General features: G+C 33.3%; 1 protein-coding gene across 4 annotated transcripts in view; it reads left to right on the top strand.

Annotated features, from left to right (window-relative positions):
- The window catches only part of LRBA (LPS responsive beige-like anchor protein), a 785,855-nt gene that overhangs the window by 143,928 nt on the left and 614,080 nt on the right, over positions 1–27,847 (top strand). For all 4 annotated transcript variants that reach the window (XM_049632267.1, XM_049632266.1, XM_049632264.1 and 1 more), the window contains exons 17-22: positions 1,518–1,615; positions 18,035–18,127; positions 19,523–19,631; positions 20,037–20,118; positions 22,791–22,914; positions 23,211–23,403. In XM_049632267.1, the coding sequence (XP_049488224.1) occupies positions 1,518–1,615; positions 18,035–18,127; positions 19,523–19,631; positions 20,037–20,118; positions 22,791–22,914; positions 23,211–23,403 (699 nt within the window). The remainder of the gene's footprint in view (positions 1–1,517; positions 1,616–18,034; positions 18,128–19,522; positions 19,632–20,036; positions 20,119–22,790; positions 22,915–23,210; positions 23,404–27,847) is intronic.

Raw genomic sequence — 27,847 nt, 5'->3', positions numbered from 1 at the left:
TAATGTGTTTGTAAATCATTAATAAATGAGAGATATTATTTTGACCTATCTTAATTGAGGTAGAAAAGTGGCTTAAATTTCTTGATTGAATCATATTTGACTCAAATATTAGCGATTGTGCTTTCTTTTTCCTCTTGATTAGGGCATTTTTTTCCTTACTCAGTGTAATAGTTGAAGATTTTTCAACTGAATTTCCTAGTAATGTTTTTGCATATGATTTTGCTTTTTTAAACATCTTTATTTACTTATTTGTTTGTTTATTTATTTATTATTTATTTATTTAGGGACTACCTGTGCATGCAAGTGGAGGGAGGGGCACAAAGAGAAGGGGAGAGAGAATCTGCCCTGTCAGTGCAGAGCCTGACATGGGTCTTGATCCAATGAAATGTGATTTTGTTTTTTTATTAATCCTGACTCCCTAAGGGACTGAAGTATTTCATAAAAGAGAAATTGGAAGTCACAGTGATCTTCTCTTTTCTCTTACTTCGTTAATTCAGGAATTTTTCAATTCCTTCAGATAATACTTTTCCCAAGCTTCAGTGCCCTAGCTCTAGATTATCTGCTTAGCTTACTGAAAATTAGATATTCAAATAGGTGCCAAAACCAAAGCTCCAGAGCAGTGGGCAAAAACCTATAGACAAGGCAAGAGATAACTAGCTCTTGATAGCTGCTTCCCTTTTCCTCTTTGGGTCATTATTGCCCAAGTTGGTTCTGATAATATGCATACATACTGGAATATTTAACCAAGGATGTATAGGATTTCTTGGAAATATTTTTGTACTTCACAACTTACATATGCTTCTGTGCTATTCTGTCAATATTATCAAGTTATACTATATACAGTAGTCTGTTGCTTCAGCAAACATTTATGATCATCTATATTTTCACTACTGTCAATAAATAATATATGAAAACTGTTCAGTTATTTCCTCCAAAGCTTACTGTTGGAACTAGTTTCTTGAAAGGGTCAGTGAATAAAGTGTTCCAGGTGAAAAAAATTAGGAAATGATACATATGTTGTCCCCAACACTGCCACCAGATTGACAACATCTGTTACCTTATTAAAGACTGTAATATGTTTTGCTATAAAAAAGAAAACAACCTAGTCTTCGCTTCCCCCAATTTCTTGATGTGTATACCTTCTCTAAAAAATCCTGTTAAGTCAGATGTTAGTATATCTATAGAATATGTTTTCGGAAATCTTGATACTGTATTGTAAGAGGGGTTTTGTTTCTTTGATTAAGAAACTATGTGACTATTTGGTGATGTGTATTTTGAGTTAAACAGATGAATATGTATATGTTTGTTAAAAACCAGTTTGTTAAAAACAAGTATATATTGCTCAATATATATATATAACAAACTGGTTTGTTAAGAACCAGTTTGTTAAAAACACGTATATATTGCTCATATATCTACTTATTATTTTAAGTTAGAATTTCTTTTGTTTTGGAAGTATACAGTGTTCAAAAAAGTTCTTTTTTCCTTGTTTTAAAAAATTTCTACATTGATTTTAGGACGACAATCTAATGGATGTCCTACAACTGCTTGTTGCATTAATGTCAGAACATCCTAACTCTATGATTCCTGCTTTTGACCAGAGGAATGGATTACGGTAGGTGTTGTATATCAGGGATTTAATTATATTTAATATAAGAGTTTAGTTTGGAAATGATAGAAGATTCTCACATATGGGAAGTACTAATGGATCATGTATTATAAATGAGTTAGGATATAAGACCTGTTTTATGTGTTATGTTTTTTTTAAGAAATCTTTAATTTTATAGAGGCTGTGTTACTATTTAATTTGTGAAGACTGATCAAATAAATCATGTGAATATTTTGTATGGCTACTGCTGTTAGACAGGTATTGTAAGATTGAATTCTTTAACAGTGTTATCTTTAGATCCTAGAACAGTAGTACTCATTTGTGGCGCAAGAAAAGATCTCTTTCCTCCCTTTTAAATATCACTACCTTTATACCCAATCCCAAATCATCATTGTATTAATCTGCTTGGGCTTCCATAACACAATATCATAGACCGGGTTCCATAAACAACAGAAATTTATTTTCTTACAGTTTTGGAGACTAGAAATTTAAGATCAAGGTATCAGCAGGTGTGGTGTCTGGTAAGGGCTCTCTTCTCAAACTGTAGATAGCCACCTTCCCATTGTGTGTTCACATGACCTGTTTATATGTGTATGAAGGAAGAGAAAGAGAGAAAGCTCTCTGGAGGGAGAAAAAAAGCTCTCTTGTCTCTTTTTATAAGGATATTATTTCTGTTGTATCAAGGACCTAACCTTATGACCTTATTTTTTCTGAATTACTTCCTTTTAAGCCCCATCTCCAAATATAGCCATACTAGGTATTAAGGCTTTAACATATGAATTGGGAGGTATACATTTAGTCCATAACAACAACAAAACCAGAATACTTTTGTTTTAAATCATTCATTTAATAAAAAGATTTTGGACCACAAAAGTTTTAAGAACAACTTTGCCAGATGATAAGCTACGGTAACTAATGATCTAGTTACAGTAAATTTCCCACATCAGTTCTCTATTTCAAATATTTTTTTAGTACTTTTCAATGCTCGTTTGCTATTAGAAGATGGCTTTATATGTTATCCTTAAGGGAGTGTATTTTTAGAGTTACCTAGAGAAAAAGAACCAGTTGAGAGAGACAGAGAGATTGACTGATTGATTGACGGTTGATTTTAAGGAGTTGGCCCATGTGATTGTTGAGGCCAGTAGGTCCAAAATTTACATGGTCGGGAGGGCTGCAGGCTGGAGATGTAAGAGCTGATGTTGCAGTTTAAGTCCAAAGGCAATCTGCTGGCAAAATTCCCTCTTTTTTTAGGGAGGTTAGTTTTTTTTTCTTCTCCTTCTGTTTTAAATGTGTATTTATTTTGAGAGAGAGAGGGAGAGGGAGAGAGATATATATATATATAGAGAGAGAATCCCACACAGGCTCCACGCTGTCAGCACAGAGTCTGATGCAGGGCTTGATCCCATGAATCATGATATCATGACCCGAGCCAAAATCAAGAGTTGCCAGCTTAACTAAGCCACCCAGGTGCCTGTCTTCTTTTCTATTAAAGGTTTCAACGGGTTGTATGAAGCCCACTCAAATTATGGAGGGTAATCTGCTTTACTCAGAGTCTGTTGATTGAAGTGTCAGAGTAAATGCTTACCTCATAGAATGATTTGGAAAGTATTTCCTACTCTTCAACTTTTTTGAAGAGTTTGTATAGAGTAATTGTTATTTATTCTTTAAATGTTTGGTAAAATTTACCAGTGAAGTTATTTTTATGTGAAATTTTCTTCATAGGGAGGTTTTTTGCTACAGTTCTGATTTCCTTAATAAATATAGGGCTATTTTTTTTTTTTTTTTACCTATTTCTTCTGTGATGAGCTTTGATAAGTTTCCTTTCTTTTTACATTTTATTTTTTAATGTTTATTTAGTCAGAGAGAGAGAGAGTGCAAGCAAGAGAGAGGCAGAGAGGGAGAGAATCCCAAGCAGGCTCCATGCTGCCAGTGCACATCTGGACATTGGGCCCAAACTCATGGACTAGAGATCATGACCTGAGCCTAAATCAAGAGTGGGAACCACCCAGGTGCCCCTGATAAGTTTCTATTGATAAATTGTCTTTTATCTAAATGGTCAAATTTATTGGTATAGTTTTTCTCTTATTTGCATTTAATTCTCTCTTGAACATGTAGTGATGTGACATCTCTCATTTCTGATACTGATAATTTTTCTTGTTTCAGATCACTCTGGCAAGAAGTTGATCAAATTTATTATTGTTTCACTTTTTAAGACTTTTTGAACATAGGCATTTATTATTATAAATTTCTTCATAAGCACTTTTACTTTAATTACATTTTTATTGTTCAAAATGCTTCTATTTTTCCTTTAATTTCATGTATTATCCATGTGCCTTAAAGAAGTGTGTTCCAGAGATCTTTTAATATTTGAATTTTGATTCCATTGTGGCCTGCAAGTATCTTTGTATGCCTTAAATTCATTTACATTTATTGGGAATTGCTTTATGGTGTACCATACTGGTACCATACCCGTGTATGGTATATATGGCTAAATATTCCATGTGCACTGGAAAAGTATATGTATTCTGATGTTTCTGGATGGAATTGTTTTGTAAATGTCAATTAGGCTAAGTTGGTTGGCAGTGTTCTTCAAATCTTCTATGCTCTTACGCTTTGTTTCTTCTACCATTTATTGAGATGATTATTGAAATATGACTATAATTATGTTTTTTCCATTTTCATTTCTGTGTAGGTTTATTTTTCTTTATGTATTTTTAACTCTGAAGTTAAGTATGCCTATATTTTAAGATTGTTATTTATGTCTTTTTGGTGAACTGATGCTTTTATAATTATATCATTTTCTTCTGTATCTGTGAACTTATTTTTTCATCTGAAATCTACTTAGTTTGATATTTATATAGCTCTCCAGCTTTCTTTTGCTTTTGGTTTGCGTGGTATATCTTTTTTCCCCTTATACTTTTAATTTACCTATTTCTTTCCCCCTCCCTCCCTCCCTCCCTCCCTCCCTCCCTTCCTTCCTTCCTTCCTTCTTTCCTTCCTTCCTTCTTTCCTTCCTTCCTTCCTTCCTTCCTTCCTTCCTTCCTTCCTCCCTTCCTTCCTTCCTTCCTTCCTCCCTTCCTTCCTTCCTTCCTCCCTTCCTTCCTTCCTTCCTTCCTCTTTCCTTTTGACAGGGGAGGAGGGTGGGGGAAAGCACGAGTGCGTGTGAGCTGGGGGAGTGGCAGAGAGAGAGGGAGAGAGAATCCCAAGCAGGCTTCAGCTCTGTGAGTGCAGAGCCCTACTCGGGGCTTGAATCTATAAACTGTGAGATCATGACCTGAGCTGAAATCAAGAGCCAGATGCTTAATGGACTGAGCCACCTAGGTGCCCCTATCTGTATCTTTGTATTCAGTTGAATTTCTTATTGACACATTGTGATGGCTAATTTTGTGTTGACATAGTTGAGTCACAGTGCTTAGATAGTTGGTCAAACGTTATTGTGGGTATTTTTGTGAAGGCATTTTTTGGGATAAGATCAATGTTTAAATTGGTGGACTTTGAGAAAAGTAGGTTTCTCATCAGGCCAGTTGAAGGCCTTAATAGAACAAAGACTCATCTCCCCCAATAAAAATGAACTCTGCCAACAGTATGCCTTTGGACTTTATAACTTTTTTCTCAATCTCCAGAGTATGTGTTTACCCTGCAGATTTTGGATTTATCAAGCTTCCGGAATTGTGAGAGCCAATTCCTTAAATCTTTTTGTCTTTCTCTATATACACATTCGGTTGCTTCTTCTTTTGTGGAAAACTATTACTAAAACACACAGTATAATTGAATTTTTTAGTTTTGAAACTATATTCTGAGAAACTAAGTCTTCTCATTGTGTTTAGACTACTTACTTTTAACATAATTACTGATAAGGCTTTATTTACACCTAGCATTTTATTATTTATTTGTCCCAGTATAATTTTTCCCATCTGTTTCTCTTTTCCTGTGTTCCTTGTATTTGAATTCCTTTAGTATTCTTTTAAAAATTAATTCTTGGTTTTGTATCTATCTTGGTAATCTTTTTAGTGGTTGCACTAGAGATTTCAGTCTACTTTGAGTTAATATTTTACCTCTTCACATAGAATCTAGAACCATTTCAATTTTATTTGTCCCTTTAACCTCCACAATTGTTTGTTTGTTTGTTTCTTTAACTTTCTTAATGTTTTATTTTTGAGAGAGAGAGGAAGAGAGAGTACGAGCAGGGGAAGGGGCAGAGAGAGAGAGAGAGAGAGAGAGAGAGAGAAAGAGAATCCAAAACAGGCTCCAGGCTCTGAACTGTTAGCACAGGGCCTGACGTAGGGCTTGAAACTCGTGAACCACAAGATCATGACCTGAGCCGAAGTCGGACGCTTAACCAACTGAGCCACCCAGGTGCCCCTTCCTCCACCATTGTTTCTTATTACACATAATATATTGCTAGTCTCTCTAGACAATGTTACAGTTTTTATTTACACTTGTTATATGTGTTTTAAAGAATGTAAGGGAAGAAAAATGTTAAAAAATTTTCCATATCTTTACAGTTTTATTTATTTATGTATTTATGTATGTATGTATTTATTTATTTTAGAATGGGAGAGCATGAGCAGGGTAGAGGGGCAGAGGGAGAGAGAGAGGAAGGGAGGGAGAGAGGGAGGGAGAGAGAGAGGGAGAGAGAGAGAGAGAGAGAATGAATCCTAGTCAGGCTCCATGCTCAGTGCAAAGCCTGATGCAAGGCTCAATCCCACAACCCTGGGATCATGAACTGAAATCAAGGGTTGGACGCTCAACCAATTGGGTCACCTGGGTGCCCCTCATTTTTCATTCTTGAAGAACTGTATTTGGATTTCTTGTTGAGCAGTTTTTTTGGAAATAAATTTTTGAATTATTTTTTCTGAATATAATTTTATTTGGCCTTCATGCAAGGATATTTTTGGTGCATATAGAATTCTGTGTGAAATTTTACTTATTTTAGTACTTTAAAATATTTTTCCATTGTTTGCTGGTACCCATAGTTTCTAATGAGAAATGTATGGTTATTTCAATGTTGGCTAAGTAAAAGGTACTACATTTTTGTACTTGCTATAAAGACATATTCTTTAGCCCTTCTACAGTTTCATTATGCTTTCTTTGTAATTATCACATTTTGATAAGCTTTAGACCCTTATTTTCATACTTTTTGCTTCAGTTATATCTTTTTCCTTTTACTTTGGGTCTCTAGTAATGTGAATATTAGGGCTTTTTATTTCAATCTTCTTTCTTTGTTCTTCACATTTGATACTGTCTATTGATAAAGAAGCTTGCTATGTATGATAAACTTGATCTTCAACTTTATGGAGATTTGTTTTTTATATTTTGATATTAAGCTCATCTCATGAATATTTTATTTTAGATTTGTACATTTGTAAAGTTGTATAATTTTAATATGGTTAATTTTATACTTTTTCTTTTGGTTGAGAACTATTTTCTGATCCTGTTAGACTGTGTTTCCTTTTACCTTCTGGAGTATATTTATAATAGCTCCTTTGATATCTTTGTGTGATAGTTCCAACAATTTGCCCATCTCATCAGCATTTGTTCAGTGTCTTTTCCTGTGACAAATGATTACATATTCTTGCTTCTTTGTATGTTGAGTAAGTTTTTAATGTGTCCTAGATGTTGTGAATGTTCTTTTATAAACTATGTGTTTTGTTTAAATGTGTTTTGTTAAAAAATTTGTTAAAATCAACAAATGTTGATGTTTTGCTTGTTTTAATAAGAAGGGTCAGACTACAAGTTCTACTTATCCTCTGTGTGTAGGGGTTACAGATATCACTCATTTAAAAAACCTGTCTTGTCCTGATTTGTGTCTTTTTTGCACATAATGTACTCAGGAATTAGGTGAAGAATTGGGTGATAATTCAAGTCTTTTTTCAATACAGAAAGATTTTGCTGTTCTGGGCTGTCTGCCCCTTGCAGGTATATCTCTTGGGTTAGCCTTGGGTTTTTATGGGCTTTTACAAAGATTTTGAGGATCTTTCTTTCCCATTTCCTTCTTTTCAGGTCTACACCACACCCTGTGTCCTCCTTCCCCGCACCCCACCTCCTGTACAAACCCGTTTTGTTAGTTCCCCTAACCAAAGGACAGTTTTTGTCACATTATTTGCCAGCTGAGCTTCTGACATCCACCTCTGAAATAAAGGCTCACTTTTGGGTCAGATTTAGAAGGGAAAAGTAAAAATTGAGACTCCTTACCTTCATAATGGGTAATTCTCCCAAGTTTTACCTCCTTTACACCAATGCAACTGCTTTTGTTTAGTACTTAGGAAATTGCTTTTTGCATTTTTTCTTGTGGTTTTGGTTCTAATATGTAAGACTGAGAGGCTGTTATTAGCTTCACTCCATCTTCATTGAACCAGAACTCCCTGTTGATTTTTTTCGTTTTTTAAAAATTATTTTCTATTTAATGGTTTTATGATATTATATTTCCTTTCTTCTTTGTGGACTTTATTTCTTGTAAGACATGTCTGTTAGTAATGAATTTTCCCAGTCTGTTCATCTGAAAATACTTTTGTTAGTCTTAATTTTTTGATAATAGTTATTCTGGATATAAAATTTTAACAGATAGCTTTCTGTTTGCACTTTGTGATTTAATTGACTTTTGGCCTCTACTATCTTCAATGAGATGTCATCCTTGTATTGTTGTTTTCTTTGGGTTGAGTCCTATTTCTCTTGATGCTTTTAAGCTTTTTTCTTTGTCTTTGAATTTTGACTATTTTGTTTAATTGTGATCCTCTTTGTTTTTATCCTTTTTTGGTTTATTGAGTTCTTGAATCTGCAAGTTAATGTTTTTCCATCACTTTTTGCCAGATTTTTCCCCATGGTTTCTTCAGAAATTTTTCTTGCCGCTGCCGCCGCTTCTCCTCCTCCTTCCTCCTTCCTTCTTCCTTCTTCCTCCTTCCTTCTTCTTCCTTCTTCCTCCTTCCTCCTTCCTCCTTCCTCTTTCCTCTTCCTTCTCCTTCTCCTCTGCCTCCTCGTCCTCCTCCTCGTCCTCCTCCTCCTCCTCCTCCTCCTCCTCCTCCTCCGACACCTGCATTATAGCTATGGTGGAATACTACATTGTCTCACAGGTTTCTAAAAGTTCGCTAATTTATCTTCCATCGTTTTTTCTTTGTTCTTTGGGCTCACAGATTGTGTCTTAAAGCTCTTAAAGCTCACAGATTCTGTCTTTTGCCATATGAATTTGCTAATGAGTGCCTCTTGTGAGTTTTTCATTTTTCTTATTTACTTTTCAACTCTAGATTCTTGTATTTCTTTTTTAAAAAAATTTTTAATTAAAAATTTTTAAAAATGTTTATTTTTGAGAGAGAGAGAGAGACAGAGTATAAGTGGGGTGGGGCAGAGAGAGAGGGAGACACAGAATCTGAAGCAGGCTCCAGGTTTCAGCACAGAGCCCCATGCAAGGCTCGAACCCATGAACTGTGAAATCATGACCTTGAGCTGAAGTCTGGTGTTTAACCAACTGAGCCGCCCAGGCGCACCCTCCCCCAACAATTTTTCTTAATGTTTATTTTACTTTTGCAAGAGAGGCATGTACGCAATTGGGGGAGGGACAGAGATGGAGGGAGACACAGAATCTGAAGCAGGTTCCAGGCTCTGAGCTGTCAGCACAGAGCCCTATGCAGGGATTGAATTCACGAACCCATGAGAACCTGACCTGAGTGGATGTTGGACGCTTAACTAGCTGAGTCACCCAGGGGCCATGTGGTGCTTTTTTATAGTTTATTGAAATTTCCTAATTGTTTACTTATTGTTAATCTAGTTTTCTTGTAACTCTTGATTTTCTTACCTCAGTGTGTAGTAATTTCTCAAGAATTAATGCCTCTCAATTTGTTGTTTTGTTGGTTGAATGGTTGCATGTGAAAGTGTTGTTTAATTTTATTTCTGTCTTTTTTTGTGGAGGGACATGCTGACTTCCACGTTGGCATTAATGGAAGTCATTCTTGCTTTTTTTTTTTTTAAATAGTATGCTTTAAATTTTGGTACTTTCCCAGTCTTTTACTTATTGTGAACAACTGAAAAATATGTAAATTGGACTAATATATGGAAATGTGAATAATTAGTCCTGTCTATATGTGGTTCAACTACTTTTAAAAAACACTGAATAAAGAGATGTATTGAATATTTATATTAGTTATAGAAAATGGAATTAATTTGGGAATGATGAGTAGGTAGTTCCTTTAAATCTAATTGGAGTTCTGTGGAAATAATTTTTAGGTCCAAAATTCAGTATGAGATTGTGTAAATTGTAGATTTTCTTTCTCTTTTTTGTCTGTCTGTCTGCCTGTCTGTTGTTCTTTCCATCTTTCTGTTCTTCTTTTTTGAGCTTTTTCTTTTTTAACTTCTTTCTTAATTTCTTTCATGATTTAAAGAGACAGAATTCAAATGGAGCATTGATATATAATTTCATTATCTGTTTATGGTCACATTGCTGCCTAAAATATATTACCGTAAGTTTTAAAGGCCAACATGCAAAGGGCGCAGATATATTTAGTGAAGCTTTCATACTAACTGAAAGTCAAATGGAGTGTGACATAGACTCAAATTGAAAAAAATGGAGAAAATTGGAGGGAAGATAGTCTTTCCTGATGCAAGATAATACAGGTATGCTACACTGCATAATAGAAGTCAGTAGCATTTCTAAATTTTAAGTGGCAATTTAATTTCCATTAAATGACATAAACTTTCTCATTTATTTGTTAAATATAAATTTTTTTTCACCATCACATCATTGAGACGTTATTTCCAACACATATTCTTCCTATGTGTTCTGATGCAGTGTCAGTCACTTCATAGTCCCTGTTTAAATTTTAAGTATCAAATTTTTAATTTTTGAGTCTCATGAGCTTTAATCATTTATTTTTATGTCTGTGAACAGATTGAAATAATTTGTTACTTTTCAAATTACTCTTTTTGGTGTTTCTATTACCTGAATATTTTCTTCATTGAAACTGCTATAGTGTACATGCCATACTACATTTCAATATAGAAAAAATATATATATGTGTGTGCATATATACATTATATATATAATGTCCATGTGTGTTTTATTATATGATTATATGTATGGTCAGAGTAAAATAGATTATATGAAAACATTCCCCAATTTTAATAGTGCTTCTTATGGATTAATTTTATCTTTTTCTACTTTTGTTTCTATTTCCAATAGAGAAATGTATATATATTTATAAATTTTTTAATAGTTAGAAAAATATATAAATGTCATTGAAGTGGTACAGGATTTTCCTGCTCTAATGTGAAGAATGGTTTTTGTGTTAAATAGGGACTAAACTTTGATCAGAAAGCAAAATATGCTCGCTTTGGTTTTTCAAAGTTTAGTGGTTATGTTTAGTAGATATATAAACTAATTGGATTCTGCTTTAGTGAAAAATACTCAACACTTAAAAAATTACTTTAGGATAAATATTAGGTATATGGATCTTATTCTATTAATTTTGGTCTTCTCATGTGATTAATACTAATAAAAATTTGAAAGTAATTATAGTTTGATCTAGAGTTCATCTTCTGGTGAAATCATTGTAATTTTAACCAAAGATTATTTAAGTTAAGCTATAGCATTCATAGATTAATTCTGTGTTAAAATATCTTTGAGTGTTGTGGTTTTTAAACTGCTATTAAGCTTATGTTAATATTTCTTTTACGAATAATTTAATTTTTATTTACTTAATTTAAATCATAGAAGGAAAACTTTTATAAACATAATAGTGTTGTCCCAGTAATTGAATGTTATAGTTTTTTAAATACAATTTGAATTAAAAATAACCAGTTTCGCATATCTCATTTTATGAGATTACAATGTTTATGGGCCTAGATGTTTTTAATTAATATTTTAATAGGAAACAAAGTTCTTTTCACATATTTCATTTCTGTCAGCTACTAGAGGATCAAGGTCTTTACTTTTTGTTCATAGTTATGTTTTTTCAGACTTAGTTATTGAAGACAAATTTTTTTAATGTTTACATTAAACATCAGAGTGTGAGCGGGGAAGGGGCAGAGAGAGGGAGACACAGAATCCAAAGCGGGCTCCAGGTTCTGAGCTGTCAGCACAGAGCCTGATGTGGGGCTTGAACTCACGAACCGTGAGATCATGACCTGAGCCAAAGTCGGATGCTTAACCAACTGAGCCACCCAGGTGCCCCATTTCAGACTTAGTTATTAAGCATTAAAATTTTTATCTAGGAGGATAGTTGAAAATCTTAGTATTTTAAAATAATCATAAACTTTTCAGATTTTTTTCTAAATGTTTATGAGGGAAGAAATGGTATAATGAATTAATTGAATGTTTTTTTTTTTTTACTCAAATTGTGTATGATACTCAAATTTTTCTATACTTTGTTTATGTTCAAATCAGTGGTCTGGTGGCTGAATGCCCTCGGAGATTATTTAAAAACTTAGATTATTATGTAAATTTTGAGAATTGATTATGAAATTTGTTTTAGATGTCATTTATGTTTCAGTCTTTTGCTTTTTATTTTTTATTATCATTCATTACCTGTTGTCATTATCATTCATTTTCCTGTTCCTTTGCTTTCCATGGTGAGAATTATTTACGGATTTAAATATGTGTTACCACTAAACAGTGCTTTCTTTGTATTGATCTTAAATGTGGTAACTTCCAAAGGGCATTGTTAAGCCTGCAGTAGAGGAAAAAATAGTGACTCAGAACCAGCTTTATGCTATACAATTTGCATAAGTATATTTATGGGTGTATATTAAATCACCATATTTTCTAAATGTTTTAATTTGTTCTCATTTTTTGGTTTTCATTAAAAAGAACAATAACTAGTAGAGATAAGCAAGTTTTTCTCAAAGACTTTTTTTTTTGGAAGAGTTGTAAAATTTAGAGGACGTATAGAGGTTTCCCATATACTCTCCTGTCCCCACACATGTATACTCTTCCTTATTATCAACACACCCATTAGAATTTACAGTTGGTGAACCTACATTTACACATTATAATCATCCAAAGTCTATAGTTTACATTATGCTTCACTGTTGGTATTGTACACTCTGTGGATTTGGACAACTGTATAATGGCATGTATCTGTCATTTGGTTATCATACAGAGTATTTTCATTGCTCTAAAAATCCTCTGTGCTCTGCCTGTTCATTCCTTCCACACCTACCCCCAATCTTTGGCTCCCACTGACCTTGTTACTATCTCCATAGTTTTGCCTTTTCCAGAATATCATATGTTTGGAATCATACAGCCTTTTCAGATTGGCTTCTTTCACTTAGTAATGTGCATTTAAGATTCCTCCATGTTGGGGCACCTGGTTGGCTCATTTGGTTAAGCATCCAACTTTGGCTCAGGTCATGATTGTGGTTCATTTCCAGCCCCTCCAGGCTCTGCACTCTCTCTTTTTTTCTCTCTCTCTGGACCTTGTGGGATTCTCTCTGTCCCTCTCTGCCCCTCACTCACTCAAACTCTCTCTCTCTCTCAAAAATAAAATAAAATAAGAAAACAAACAAAAATTTAAAAAAAATGAATCTTAAAACAAAAAAAGATTTCTCTATGTCTTTTCATGGCTTGGTAGCTCATTTCTTTTTAGTGCTGAATAATATTCCATTGTTGAGATATCCATAGTTTATTCATCCATTCATGTACTGAAGGACATCTTGGTTGCTTATAAGTTTTGCCAGTCATGAATACAGGTGCTATAAATATGCATATGCAGATTTTGGTATGGACATGGTTTCATCTCCTTTGGGTAAATACTGAGGAGTATGATTGATGGATCCTATGGTAAAAATATGTTTAGTTTTGTAAGAAATTGCCAAAATCTCTCTTCCAAAGTGGCCATACCATTTTGTTTCCCCACCAGCATTGGATGCGAGTTCTTACTGCTCTACATACATGGTGTTGTTGGTGTTCTGGGTTTTGTCCATTCTCATAGATGTGTGTAGTAGTATCTCGTTGTTTTAATTTGTATTTCTCTGATGACATATAATGTGGAGCATCTTTTCATAGGCTAATTTTCCATCTGTATATCTTCTTTGGTAAGGGTCTGTTAAGTTCTTTGGTCCGTTTTTAAATAGGGTTGTTCCCTTTTTTTTATTGTTGAGTTTTAAGAGTTCTTTGTATACTGTGGATACCAGTCCTTTATCAGATGTGTGTTTCACATATATCTTCTCCCAGTCTATCTTGTCTTCTGATTCTCTTGCTATTGTCTTTTGAAGAGCAGAAGTTTTTAATTTTAATGAAGTCCAGCTTATCAGTTATTTTGTTGTGGATTGTGTCTTTGGTTTTGTATCTTGTATCACCATACCCAAGGTCATCTAGGTTTTATCTTACGTTGTCTCCTAGGAGTTTTATAGTTTTGCATTTTACATTTAGGTCCATTTTGAGTTAATTTTTATGAAAGGTGTAAGGTCTGTGTCTAGATTCATTTATTTGAATGTGGACGTTACAGCATCGTGTTTTGAAAGAGTATCTTTGAGGGGCGCTTGGATGGCTCAGTTGGTTAGGTGGCTGACATCAGGTCAGGTAATGATCTTGCAGTTCGTGAGTTTGAGTCCCGAATTGGGCTTTGCGCTGACAGCTCAGAACCTGGAGCCTGCTTCAGATTCTGTGTGCCCCTCTGTCTCTGCCCCTCCCCCGCTTGCATTCTGTGTCTCTCTCTCTCTCAAAAATAAATACACATTAAAAAAATTTTTTAAACAAAAAGAGTATCTTTGGTCCATTGTACTACCTTTGCTCTCCCTTTTGCCAATACCATACTGTCTTGATTACTATATCTTTATAATAAATCTTTTTTTTTAACATTTACTTATTTTTGAGAGAGAGAGAGAGAGCAGGGGAGGAGTGGGGGGGGAGAGAGAGAGAGAGAGAGAGAGAGAGGGAGAGGGAGAGAGGGGGAGGATCTGAAGCAGACCCTTTGCTGGCAGCAGAGAGCCTGATGTAGGGCTTGAACTCATGAACTGTGAAATCATGATCTGGGTTGAAGTCAGACACTTAACCTACTGAGCCACCCAGGTTCCACAGTTTTATAATAAATCTTGAAATCACATAACATTGGTTTTCCAACTTTGTTTATCTCCGTCAGTAATTGTGTTAGCTGCCCTGGCTTTTGCCTTTCCATATAAACTTTAGAATAGTTTCTTGATATCCACATATCTTGTTGAGGTTTTGGTTAAAATTGTATTGAATCTATAGATCAAGTTGGGGAGAACTGAGACATTGAGAATATTGAGTCTTCCTGTAAATGAACATAGATTTTCTGTCCATTTATTTAGCTCTTTTTTTTGGTTTTATGCATCAGTTTTATAGTTTTTCTCATACATATCTTGTATATATTTTGTTAGATGTATATACCTAAGTATTTCATTTTTGGGGAGTGCTACTGTAAATGGTATTGTGTTTTTAGTGTCCTATTCCACTTGTTGATTATTGGAATATAGGAAGGCAGTTGACTTTTGTATATGAACTCGGTATTCTGCAACCTTGGTATAATTGCTTATTAGTTATAGGAGGTTTTTTTTGTGTGTGTGTGTGCCAATTCTAGATGTTCTTTGAACAAAGACAGCTCTATGTGTTCCTTAACGGTCTGTATACTATTTATTTCCTTTTCTTGCCTCACTGCATTAGCAAGAACTTCCTGTACAAGGCTGAAAAGGAGTGGTGTCTTGTACCTGATCTTATTTGGAAGACTTGATTTTTCTTGCTATTAGGTACCTTAGCTGTAGGGTTTTTGTGGATAGTCCTTATGAAGTTGAGAAAAATTCTCCTCTATTCTTAGGTTATTTAGAGTTTTTAACATGAATGGGTGTTGGATTATGTCAAATGCTTTAAAAAATTTTTTTTAATGTTTGTTTATTTTTGAGAGAGAGAGAGAGAGAGAGAGAGAGAGAGAGAGAGAGAGAGTGAGCAGGGGCAGGGGAGGGGTAGAGAGAGAGGAAGAGACACAGAACTCGAAGTGGGCTCCAGGCTCTGTGCTGTCAGCCCAGAGCCTGATGTGGGGCTTGAACTCGTGAACTGTGAGATCATGACCTGAGCCAAAGTTGGACGCTTAACCGACTGAGCCACCCAGGTGCCCCTCAAATGCTTTTTTCTATATCTACTTATACTAGTAATTTTCTTATCTACAGATTAATTGATTTCATGATAGATTATATCATTTGATTTGCAAATCTTGAACCAGTCCTTGCATCCCTGGGATAAATTTGTCATGATATATAATTCTTTTTATGTTTTTTTGCATTTATTTGATAATATTTTCTTGAGAATTTTATTTCATCTTTTTTTTTTTAATGTTTATTTACTTAGAGACAGCATGCAAGTGAGGGTGGGACAGAAAGGGAGAGAAAGAGGATCCCAAGTGGGCTATGTGCTAGCAGTGCAGAGCCCATGTGGGGCTCGCTGGAACTCAGGAGCCATGAGATCATGACCTGAGCTGAAGTCAACAGTCTGATGCTCAACTCAGTGAGCCACCCAGGCGCCCCTCATTTTTGTTAATGAGACTTATTGGTCTGTAGTTTTCTTGTAATGTGTTTATTTTCATTTTTATTTTTATTTTGGTATGGGGTAATGCTGGCTCATAGAATGGTTTAGGAGGTATTTCTTCTGCTTCTGTCCTTTGAAGGGAATTGTAGAGAATTGGTATAATTTCTTCCTCAATTTTTGGTAGAAGTTACCAATAAACCAGTCTGGTTCTGGCCCTTTTGTTTTGGTAGGTTATTATTTATTGATTCACTATCTTTAGTCATTATAAGCCTATTTAGATCATCAGTTATTCTTTTTTTCCCTTTTTTTAAAATTTAGATTTTAGTTAATTACTATACAGTGCAGTATTTGTTTCAGGAGTAGAATTCATTGATTCATCACTTACGTACAACACCCAGTGATCATCACAAGTGCCCTTCTTACTACCCATCACCCATCTAGTCTATCTCCCACCCCTCTCCCTCAGGCAACCCTCAGTTTGTTCTCTATCATTAAGAGTCCCTTGTGGTTTGTTTCCCTCTCTCCTCTCTTTTCCTCCTTTCCATATATTCATGTGTTTTGTTTCTTAAATTCCACATATTAGTAAAATCGTAGATCATCAATTATTCTTGGGTGTGTTTTGGCAGATTATCTCTTTTAATGAACTGGTCTCTTTCATCTAGGTTATAGAATTTAAGGGCATAGAATTGTTCATAGTGTTCCTTTATTATTTGTTTTATGTTTATGGGATCTGTAGTGATGTTCCTTCTTTCATTTCTGAAAATAGTAAATTGTGTTTTTTTTATTTGTTAACCTGGCTAGAAGCTTATCTCCTTTATGGATCTTTTTCAAATCAGCTTTTGGTTACATTGATTTTCTCTATTGATTTACTATTTTTAATTTTTTTGTTTGCCACTCTAATACTTATTTATTTTCCCCTGCTTACTTTGGATTGAGTATTCTCTTCTTTTTTTAGTTTTCTAGGGTGGAAGCTTGATTAGTGAGTTAAGTTTTTTCTTCTTTTCTAATAATTCACTGCTATAAATTTCCTCGTAAGGACTGCTTTTGCTGGATTTCACAGATTTTAATAGCCTGTTTTCATTTTCATTTAGTTTAAAATATTTTTAGATTTTCTTGAGACTTCCTCTTTGACCTACATGTTATTTTTTAACATTTTGTTTAATATCCACGTATTTTGGAATTTTGCAGCTATCTTTCTGTTAATGATTTCTAGTTTAATCTCCTTGTGGTCTGAGAACAAACAATATATCATTTCTGATCTTTGCATTTGTTTACATGTGTTTTATAGCCCTGAATGTGAGCTACTTGGTGAATGTTCCATGTTAGCTTAAGAAAAATGTGTATTCTGCTGTTACTGGGTGAAATAGTCAATAAATGTCAATTAAATCCAGTCAATTGATGGTATTGTTGAGTTCAATTATGTCCTTAATGATTTTCTGTCTGCTGGATCTGTTTCTGAGAGCGATGTTAACGTCTCCAATTATAATAGTGTATTCATCCATTATTCTTCTTGCAGTATTATCAATTTTTATGCCACATTGTTTTATACTCTATGGTTAGGCACATACATGTTATAGACTATTATGTCTTATTGGAGAATTGGCCCCCTTTATCATCAAGCAATGCCCTTCTTATCTCTGATAATTTAACTTGCTTTAAAGTCTGCTTTCTTTGAAATTAGTGTTAATTATTCTTGCTTTCTTTTTATTAGTGTTAGCATGGTTTATGGTTTCTCCATTTACTTTTAGTCTGTTGTGTCATTATGTATAAAGCGGGTTTCTTGAAGACAGTATAGTTGAAACGTAAGTTTTTAAATGTCAGGAATTTGTATTAAATTCACCCATATCTTGAAATTAGGTTTATAATCATGAATATATAAAAATAAATGTATACCTATGTATTTTAAATCTTTACTTTTGAATAATATATTAGTAATTTGTTTTTAATTTTAATTCCTTCAGTGTTATCTATAAACTTATGGCATCGACAAGTGAAGGAATCAGAGTACAAGCTCTCAAGGCAATGGGCTATTTTTTAAAACACCTGGCCCCAAAGTGAGTATAGTGTTCATGAAATCTAAAATGGGTTGTAGTATATTACTTTTTATTTTATAAATCTTTGGAATAGTATTTTTGTTCTGTGATTTCTCTAGTTCCTCTTCTCTTTATTTTTATTTATAAAATCTATGTAAATTTAATCCCATTTCTGTATATTAAAAATAAAATGGAACAGGAATATATAGGTTTTTAAAAAATATTTATCTATTTTTTTTGCATGTGCAAGTGGGGAGGGGCAGAAAGAGAGGGAGAGAGAGAATCCCAAGCAGACTCCAGGCTGAGCATGGAGCCTGATGCAGGGCTCAATCCCACACCTGGAAGATCATGACCTAAGCCAATATCAAGAGTTGGATGCTTAACTGACTGAGCCACCCAAGCACCCCAGTGTAGTTAGTTTTATATGAAATAAATTTTCCATTTGTTCTTCATTCATTATAAGAGTACATTTGTATAAATGGAATTTTAGAAACCATGGAGACTTCATTTCATGGGGGTTGATCATTTGCTTTATCTGTACTATAAAGCTGATATTTTAACCTAGATAGTTGTCATAGTATGTTCTGTTATATGGATAACTGAAAACTGAAATTTTTGTATTTTTTTCTTAGCTGAATGTAGATATTCATATCCTACCTATTGTTCCTTATACCATGTTGGTTTATTATAAAAATTAACATTTGTGGCAGTAGAGAAGTGTTGGCAAACTATGGTCTTTCTGTGGATTCCAGTTGGCTGACTGTAAATAAAGTTTGGTTGGGGCACAGCCACAATCACTTATTGGCTTATTATATATGGCTGTTTTCAGATTGTGACAGCAGTATTGAGTTGTTGCTACAGAGCCCATTTTGTCCACAAAGCTGAAAATATTTACTATCCAGCCATTTGCAGAAAAAATTTGATGAATCTCAGGGTAGAATTGAAGTTTATGATACTTTAGTTTCTAAATTTTTGCTTGGAAGTTTAATTTTCATGTATTTATCTTCACAGTATTAATTTTCTTTCATTTTTTCTACCTTTTTCTCCACATTGTTTTTCTACTTAACAACTTACTTGGCTTTAGATTTCATCCATAATAGAGTTTAGCTCAGTGCTGATGGAGAGTAGAAACCAGTTAATAAACAATTGCTCTGAAGATTTTTGGTGTGCTGTGACATAGCCAGTCTTGTGTATATATTTTTTAAACTTCAGCTGTGCTTACATTGTAGTTTGTATTTCTCTGCTTAAAGATTTTGTGGCCTTATGAATTCTAGGTTAAAGAAAAGTGGGAGAGTTACTGAGCTGGAATTTGTGGATAATGTGAAAAACATTTTTGTATCTTCTTCATCCAACTTGCATACTAAATAGTAGATAATAGTACTCTGCATTTGATTATTTCTTTTTATGAACTCACAGAAGAAAAGCTGAAGTCATGCTTGGACATGGATTGTTTTCATTGCTAGCAGAAAGACTCATGCTTCAGACAAATTTAATCACAATGACCACGTATAATGTTTTGTTTGAGGTAAGAATATATTTAGAATTTAATCTTATTTCATATTTTGAGAATGACTTTATAAGCTAGTTGCCAATGTCTAGATGAAATAAGGTAATTTAGATTTGATACACAGTTTTGAAATTAGTTATATAAAGCACATATAGCTGCATCTTAAATCTATTAATCTGTTAATTATTAAACAGTATGGACATCTCTATTAAGTATTTCCTCCATTGTATTGATTGTTTGATGTCTTGTTTTGTAATTAAGTAAAAATAGAGTTACAATGTTGAAATCATTTATTTTATAAAATACAGAAGATGGTTAGCATGACAGCATTGGACTGTGTACTTAACATTGATTAGTGCTGACTTATGTTCATTTATATTAATGGTACAGTGATTATGCTAATCTATTGTTTTCCTTCTGTAGATTCTTATAGAACATATTTGTACTCAAGTGATACATAAACAGCATCCAGATCCTGATTCTTCAGTAAAGATACAGAATCCTCGTATGTATTTTACATACTTTTATTTTTTTGTTTTTGTTTTTATGGACATTTAATTGACATATAATATTGTATAAGTTTAAGGTGTACAACTTAATGAAACAATTTGATATATGTATATACTGTGAAATGATTACCACAGTAAGGTTAGTTAACACATCCATCACAGTATCTTTAGAATTTTTTGTGTGTATGTGTGGTGAGAACTTTTAAGATCTGCTGGTTTGGTAACTTCTCATTGTACAATACTGTATTGTTAACTAATTGTAGTCACCATGTTGTACATTAGATACCCAGAACTTACTCAGCTTATAACTGGAAGTTTGTATCCTTTGAGTACTTTCCCACATTTCTCCCCTTATTTTTTATACTTTTAATAAGTACTTTTTGGGGTGCCTGGGTGGCTCAGTAGATTGACCGTCTGACTTTAGCTCAGTTCATGATCTTAAAATTTGTGGGTTTAAGCCCTGCATCAGGCTCTGTGCTGACAGCTCAGAGCCTGGAGCCTGCTTCTCCTTGTCTCTGCTCCTTCCTCACTCGTGCTCTCTCTCTCTCAAAAATAAAATTAAAAAAAAAAAAAAAATTACTTTTTGCCAATAAAAAGAAAGTCACTGAGAAAAACCTGAAGTTGATATTGTTGAGAACATAGTGTTCAAAGAATGTTTCATTATAGGGAATGATATAATGCTACTTTTATTTTTGGTTAATATTGAATATAACATCTAATTAACCTTAGGTTATGTGGAAATGTTTATATAGAGGTTTTGAAGAATTGTGTATGTAAGATACTGATTTAATGTATGTTCAGATTTTCAGTAAAGTTTTGATTGCACCATTTAGTGATGTCAGGCCAAATTACATGAACCATGGAGGTAGCTTTCATCTTAAATTAATGTCAAGTTAGGAATACCAAGTTTGGAATTGAAAAATATCTGCTTTTTTTTTATTGTTTATGAACTTAGTCTTGTTGAACAGTCTTTTCTTTTGATATTTAGAATTTTAAGCACTTGTACAAAGTGTACATTTTTCATCTTTTTAAGATTATTGACATTGAAATAACTGACTTATAGAGTTTAGAAATTTACCTTTTGTGCGGTGAGTTGTGTTTATGGTACTCTGTTTCAGTACTAGTTTTAAAAACATGTCTGGGAAGTTTAATTTTCCTCATCCTTCAGGGAGACTTGCTGTTATTATTTTAGAGAGTAAGAAAAGGAGAAAATCTTGAGTATATGTATATAAATATAAATTATATTTTATGATTATAGAGATGACTTATTGAAGTAAGAATTTTAGAATGTATGATCTATGTAATATACTATCTCAGAAAGGCACACACTATAGTATGGTGTTTAAAAGCATCACCTGCCCAGGTTTTTATATTGTTTATGTTTCTTAATAGTTGTGTGAATTGCTTAATTTCTGTGTGCCTCAGTTTTCTTATCTCTAAAAAGGGGATAAAATCAGTATTTAGCTATCATTATATATGGGTTTTCTTAAAATAGTACCTCATGATAGTATATTCTCAAAATTAAGTTTCTATTATTGTCATTACAATTATTATTATGATTATTATCATCATTGTAATCATTTTCCAGGCAGAGAAATTTTTCAATTTGTCATTAGAAGAATTCAGAAATTACTTCCCAAATGTCTTTTATTGTATGATAAAATATCTTCGTACTTGCTGTTTTGCACTCACCAAAAACCTTGGCAAAAGGCTAGTTCAGAAGTTCTGAATTGTAATAGGGTAAAAACTTAATATATTTATTTAATTTTAAATTCAGGGTTATAGCTGTTTTTGTTTCTTTATAGTTCTGGATTTAAGTATATATTTTAAAGAATTTTTTTCCTTAAAGCTAAATACTAGAAATTTAGACAGCGTTATTTTTAAGACCATTACAGTAGCAATTTCATTTGTATTTGGGGTGTTGAATAGGTTTTAATTTTATTTGTTTTTTAACCTAATTTCACTTAAAACAATTTTTTTTTTAATGTTTATTTATTTTTGAGACAGAGAGAGACACAGCATGAGCAGGGAAGGGGCAGAGAGAGAGGGAGACACAGAATGTGAAGCAGGCTCCAGGCTCTCAGCTGTCAGCACAGAGCCCGACGCGGGGCTTGAACTCACAGACCGTGAGATCATGACCTGAGCCAAAGTCGGACGCTAAACCGACTGAGCCACCCAGGCGCCCCCCTAATTTCACTTTTAAAATCATGGAGGAAAATTGTAGTAGCTTTTAAAATTTGCTATGATAAATGGAAAGCTTTGTGCATAAAACATCTATTTTGTTGAAAAGCTGAGAACTTTTTCTGAGATTTTGATTACAGCTTTTGAGTTTGAGATCAACTTTACTAATTGGCAGAAATTATGGAAAATTGTTAGTTTTACTATTATTTAATTCATAGATAACATAATTTTATTTAATATAACATTTTAAAATTTGGCTTTACTTTCATACATTCTAATGATGAAATAAAAAATTCCTTATTCATGGAGGCTTTCTAAATAGATGTATTGTCATTTTTTTTCTGCAGGTGATCATTTTTTTTTTATAATACAAGGATGTTTTCAGTAGACATCTATGTCAGGGAAGCTAGAGAAATATATTAGTGATCTTCCATCATGAATTTTTTGTAATGTTTTGGTTTTTACTAATTTATGAATTGTCTTACAGAGATACTAAAAGTAATTGCAACCCTACTTCGAAATTCTCCCCAGTGTCCTGAAAGCATGGAAGTTCGCAGAGCCTTTCTTTCTGATATGATTAAACTTTTTAATAACAGTAGAGAAAACAGAAGGTAAGGTTTGAATTTTATCTAAGAAAAATTGCTTTAAAAAATACTGTGCAATGAATTTTCCATATGCTTTTTTCATTAAGGGTATATAAGTAATGTACCTTATATTTAAAGTCAATTTCAGTACCACCTTCTTTAATTGTTTTAATAGATGGAGGTGGCTTTTTTTTTTTTTTTTGGCTTATTTTGTTTTGAACTTTTACTTTTTAGAATTCTTAGAGATGAGGGTTTTTTTTTTTTAATTTTTTAAATTAAAAAAAGTTTTTTTTAGTAATTCAATATCCTCTTATAATTTTCAGGAGCTTGTTACAGTGTTCTGTATGGCAAGAATGGATGCTTTCTCTTTGTTATTTCAATCCTAAGAATTCTGATGAGCAAAAGATAACAGAAATGGTTTATGCAATATTCAGAATCCTACTTTACCATGCAGTCAAATATGAGTGGGGTGGCTGGCGAGTGTGGGTAGATACCTTATCAATCACACATTCAAAGGTAAGTTTTTTTAATGAAAATTTATTTTAGTGTTATAAATGTCTATAATTTTGTGTTTTACTCATTTAAAAATTTTATGTACTTAAAAGCAAGGAAAAAAGACATTCTCTGAAAGCACAGTGAAAGAACAACTAAAAGGAATCACTAAGAAGAAAAATTTTCCAATTTCTTCAGAATCAAAACGAGGTTTCAAATGTTGTTTTTATTGTGCTTAATAAAGTGAAACCTCATGGCATAGCATAAAGGAACTTATATTTTCAAGTAGCCATTTTCACAAATACGGCTCTCTAAATTTTAGGGTAGTTTGAAGCTTTTGAACACAAGGTGGCGCAGTATATTCAAAGATGAGAAGGTATTTTAGTAATGTAAGGTGGTTGAGTTAACTAGAAAAGCTTGGGCTAATATGTGTCCTTTGGTCACATTACAGTCAGTTAAAAAATTGATTTGGGAGAATCTGCTAGTCTTTTATTTATTTTTATTTTTTTAATTTAAGCCAGTGTAAGTTATTTTTATATAGCTTTTGTTTAAAATGTTTTTAATGAAATATTCTACACCTACAAAAATGTATAAGGAATAATGTACCTACCAGTATTTATGACATTGGGTTCTCCATCCCAGTTTTCTTTGTCTATCATTGTTATGCCCTCTCTCCTTCCCCTTATAATTAAGGTTATAATTTGGGTGTTTTCATTATTTCTATTTCCTTCTTATGTATATTTTAACACACATCTGAACAGTAAATAATTTATATTTCATGTTTATACTTAATATAAAGAATATCACATTAAATGCATTTTTCTGTAGCTGGCTGTTTTTACTTATCATTGTTTGAGATTCATCCATATTGACCCATGTAGTTGGGTTCATTTTCTCAGTTGTGTTGTATTCCATGGTATGGCTTTATCCATTTACCAGTTGATGAACATTTTTGATACATTTTGTATATATTTGTAAGTTTCTCTCTCTACATTCCTAGAAGTGGAACTGTTTACTTGTAAGATGCAGATGTTGAACATTAGAAGATAATGCAATTTTTTCCCCCAGATTGGTATATCACTTTACATACTCTCCAGTGATGTATAAGTGCTCATTGATTCACATCACCTCAGCACTTGGTATGGCTGGAGTTTTAAAAATTTGCACATTTGGTGAATTAAAAATTTTTTTTTTTAACATTATTCACTTTTTGAGAGATAGAGAGTGTGAGCAGGGCAGGGGCAGAGAGAGAGAGGGAGACACAGAATCTGAAGCAGGCTCTAGGCTCTGAGCTGTTAGCACAGAGCCGGATGTGGGGCTTGAACTCACAAACCGTGAGATCATGACCTGAGCCAAAGTCGGAAGCTTAATTGACTGAGCCACCCAGGTATCCCATACATTTGATGAATTTTAAATGCTGTACCTCCATAATTTTAATTTACATTTACTTATTGTTTTGTGGGAACTTAAAAAATATATTCTTGTTTTAATCTTTTGATTACTGTATTATTTATGAATATCTTTTGTCAATTTATTTACTTAAGTTTTAGAGTTTTGTGTTTGTATTTTCTGAGGAAATTTTACATTTCAAATATTAACGCAGTAAAATTTAGTTTCTTTCATGGTTTATGCATTTTGTATCTGGTTTAAGAACTCTTTCTATACTCAGAAGGAATATAACCATACAATTATATTATTATAAATTAACTAGAAAGAATAAAGAACAGAAATGGTAAATTTGATATATCTTTAAATTTTTTTTTTTTTTACTCTCATAGTTTATTATTCTGGAATATTTTGCCATTCTTGTGGAATATATTGCCAGTTCCTCAATGTACTTATTTAGGTGCTTGAATAACTTTTAGTTATTTGAAAGTACCTAAGAATTATATATTCTGCTTTCTTCTTACTCAGTGAGAGGAGGGTGTGTTATTATCACAAGGATTTACAAAGATATCTTAGTTTGGAAGATACCGCTCTAATTTATGTTTGAGAATAATGCAGTGATAAATAAGAAAAAGATTTGATTTTATAAAAATGTTCTTAGTCACTACATTTTTTGAGCTGACTAGTCTAAAACGGGGTTCTGCCCGTGTTTTTATAAATAAAGTTTTATTCAAACACAGCCACTTCCATCTATTTTTATATTTTCTGTGGCTGCTTTCATGCTATAAGTATTCAGTATTTGCAACAGAGACTGTATGGCTTCCAAGCCTAAAATATCTACTTTCTGGTACTTTACAGAAACTATTTGCTACCTCTTGTTGAAATTAATTTAGTTTGTGCTGATGCCCAGATCTTTTGATTTCTATTGTAGTAGGCTGCTGCAGTCTGGACTAATTTTCTGCTAGTATTGTATTCCTCTTTACAAAAGATAATGAGAAAAACAGGATTGAGTTTGGGTCTTACATACATTTGGATTGGATTTCAGATCTAGGGGAATTCTAGGTTAGGGGAGTATCAGTATAAATTAGATTTTTCTTTCTTTTTTTTTTTTAATTTTTTTTTTTGACGTTTATTTATTTTTGAGACAGAGAGAAACAGAGCATGAACAGGGGAGGGGCAGAGAGAGAGGGAGACACAGAATCCAAAACAGGCTCCAGGCTCTGAGCTGTCAGCACAGAGCCCGACGCGGGGCTTGAACTCACGGACCATGAGATCATGACCTGAGCCAAAGTCGGATGCTTAACCGACCGAGCCACCCAGGCGCCCCTAAATTAGATTTTTCAAAATTTCAAATTACTATATGTTAATTCTGTGCTTTTGTACATACTTTTGTTTGTTCACGTCCTTAAGAAGAATGGCTAGAAGAATATAAACTTTAGATCAGTAATTCTTTTTTTCAAATCTTTTTATTTTTAAAGTTTATTTATTTTGAGAGACAGAGTGGAGGAGGGGCAGAGGAAGGAGAGAGGGAATCCCAGGCAGGCTCCATGCTGTCAGTGTGGAGCCCGATGTGGGCTCAAACTCATGAACCATGAGATCATGGCCTGAGCTGAAACCAAGAGTCGAACGCTTAACTGACAACTACCCAAGTGCCTAGATCAGTAATTAATAAAGTACAGCCTGAAGACATTGCAAGCCTATGAGACTTTTTCAGAAAATGTGTGAGGTCCTCCTTTCCCAGCTATGTGTCTTTTGAAAGTGTATTTTTTTATATACATAAATCAAAACAGTATATAATACAACACATTGAATATAAAAACAGATATTAGAGTGCAACATCTATTAAGCTAGAATTTAAAGAGATTTGCGAAAATGTGAAATCCTAGCACTCTTCTCATTATTATCTTCTCATTATGTTATTTACACTAACGTATAATGGCTTTATTGTTATTTTGGAATGTGTATTTGTAAGGTTTCTTAGTCTTAATTTTTAATATGATAAGTAGTAATAGATATACCCCATAAAAATAAAAAGTTTTGGGGAGCCACAGTACCTTTTAAGAGTGTAAAGCATCCTGAGATGAAAGAGCTTGAGAACTGCTGAATTCATAGAATATTTAAGGACAATAGTCTTTTAATTTCCTGTGTACAGGATTAGGAGGTTAAACTAGGAAGTACCTCCAGTATCTTTGAATTTCTGAACATTTTTGACTAAACATTTATATTTAGTTACCAGTCCCTTTGTGTATGTAATGAAGTGAACATGGGCTTTGGACGAAGGATAGTTCTGGGTTTGAATTCTGGTTTATAGTATTTTGTGGTTGTGTAAACTCAGACAAGTTTCTAAACTTTTTTTAACTATCAGTGTCTAATCTAGAAATGGTAAATGTGGATATGTATAAGAAGTTAAATGAAAGAAATCACAGAAAATAGAATAAATTCTCAGTGACTGTTTTCCTTTGTTACAGCTCTATCATTCTTCCTATTCATCTCTTTGTTTTAATTCTCACTTCCAACACACTAGTTCAGACCCTGAGTCACTTCATGTTTGATATAAACCCAACTTTTAAAATAATTACTTATATCTACAATAATTTGTGTAGTGTGTATGCTGTGAAGTGTTATAATAGAATTGTGACTACCCAACTTAAGAACATGCCATGTGGTTCTCCCTTTTCAACCCCCACCTTAAATCTAATCTCTATTTTGAATTTTGTGTTTATCATTTCCTTCTTTAAAAAGTTGAAAAATATATTCCTAAATAATATATGATCTGATTTTCCCTATTTTTGTGTTTTATGAAAATGACATCATACTGTGTGGATGCTTCTATTCCTTATTTTTTCTCAAACTTTTTGTTTTTAGAATTATTTTTTATTGTTACATACAGCTTTGGTTCATTCATTTATACTGCTATGAATAAGTCAGGATGCTCAAAGGCAACGGTTTTACTATAGTTGTCAGTTTTATACTTCTTATAACTGTGGCTCCCAGTAGGAAATTTATAGTGACCATGTATGTATGTACACACTCACATGCATGCACCCTTCTCTCATACACCTGAAACAGAGGTTTCAGGAAA

Source organism: Panthera uncia, chromosome B1 (genome assembly GCF_023721935.1).
Source record: "Panthera uncia isolate 11264 chromosome B1, Puncia_PCG_1.0, whole genome shotgun sequence".
NCBI classification, from domain to species: Eukaryota; Metazoa; Chordata; class Mammalia; order Carnivora; family Felidae; genus Panthera; species Panthera uncia.
This window is presented reverse-complemented; position numbering and strand designations above follow the sequence as displayed.